General features: G+C 49.5%; 1 protein-coding gene across 1 annotated transcript in view; it reads left to right on the top strand.

The window, feature by feature from the left end:
- Positions 1-964, top strand: part of plin6 (perilipin 6) — an 11,211-nt gene that overhangs the window by 7,314 nt on the left and 2,933 nt on the right. The window contains exon 7 of the mRNA XM_037980321.1: positions 516-782. Within this exon, the coding sequence (XP_037836249.1) occupies positions 516-782 (267 nt within the window). The remainder of the gene's footprint in view (positions 1-515; positions 783-964) is intronic.

Raw genomic sequence — 964 nt, 5'->3', positions numbered from 1 at the left:
AACATCATTATTGCAGAAATGTTTTAGTAAATCCTCCGGACTGGAAGACATCACGAGTCAAAGCTGTTCCTGACCTCGTTCTCGCTGCTTCGCGGACGACAAAGGAAAACTATTCATGCCGTGTGTTCGCCTGAACGCTCCCTCCTGCGGAGCTTTCCTCTTTGTCCTCCTCACGTGTCTGGTTCTGCTGCCAGCTCGGGCTCGGTCCGAGTTCAGATCTTCTCCTTGGTCTCCTGGGAAACTTCAGCAGCTGCCAACTGGAATCAGATTGGACCAGATCCTCCTGAGCTGATGGTCCTGATCCAGAATCTGATTAATTAGACCATAAAACAGTCACTTCTTCTTTTGTTCCACCAATAGTCCTGAAAAACATTTTAAAGAGACGGCAGCAAACAACAAGAAATGGTTCCTAAAACCAAGAGAAACTTTGTAAAAGTAAAACAGCTACAGTTAAATCCGTTTGAAGTTGGTGTAAAAACGTAACAATATAAACCTGGGCCGTTTGTTTCCTGCAGGTGGGTCTGAGCCGGGTCCTAGAACTGACAGGTGAGCTGCTGCAGTACCTGCAGAACCTGGTGGTGGTGCTGTTGTACCGAGCAGAGAGTTTCAGGGAGGCCACCCTGCGCGGGATCAGAGACCGAGCGGCCATGTTGGCCGAGCTGAGACCGGTTCAACAGGTCCGAGAGCTGCCGGTCCAGATCCAGCAGGTGCTCCGAGACCTGCAGGAACTGTCCAAGATCCTTCTGCAGCTGGTGATCAACACCACACCACTCTACAACCTGGTAGGTCCATTTCCCCACCCATTTATTTATGTGGGGTCCTGTTTACAGGGGGCTGCTATCAATACGAACAAGCCCAACGTTGCTTATAATAAACAGAACTGTGTAATCTGCTGAGGGAGTGTAATCTGCTGAGGGAGTGTAATCTTCTGAGGGAGTGTAATCTGCTGAGGGAGTGTAATCTG

This window comes from Kryptolebias marmoratus, linkage group LG16 (assembly GCF_001649575.2).
Source record: "Kryptolebias marmoratus isolate JLee-2015 linkage group LG16, ASM164957v2, whole genome shotgun sequence".
In the NCBI taxonomy this organism is placed as follows: Eukaryota; Metazoa; Chordata; class Actinopteri; order Cyprinodontiformes; family Rivulidae; genus Kryptolebias; species Kryptolebias marmoratus.
The sequence above is the reverse complement of the archived record's forward strand: the minus strand, read 5'-3'. Positions and strand labels throughout refer to the sequence as shown.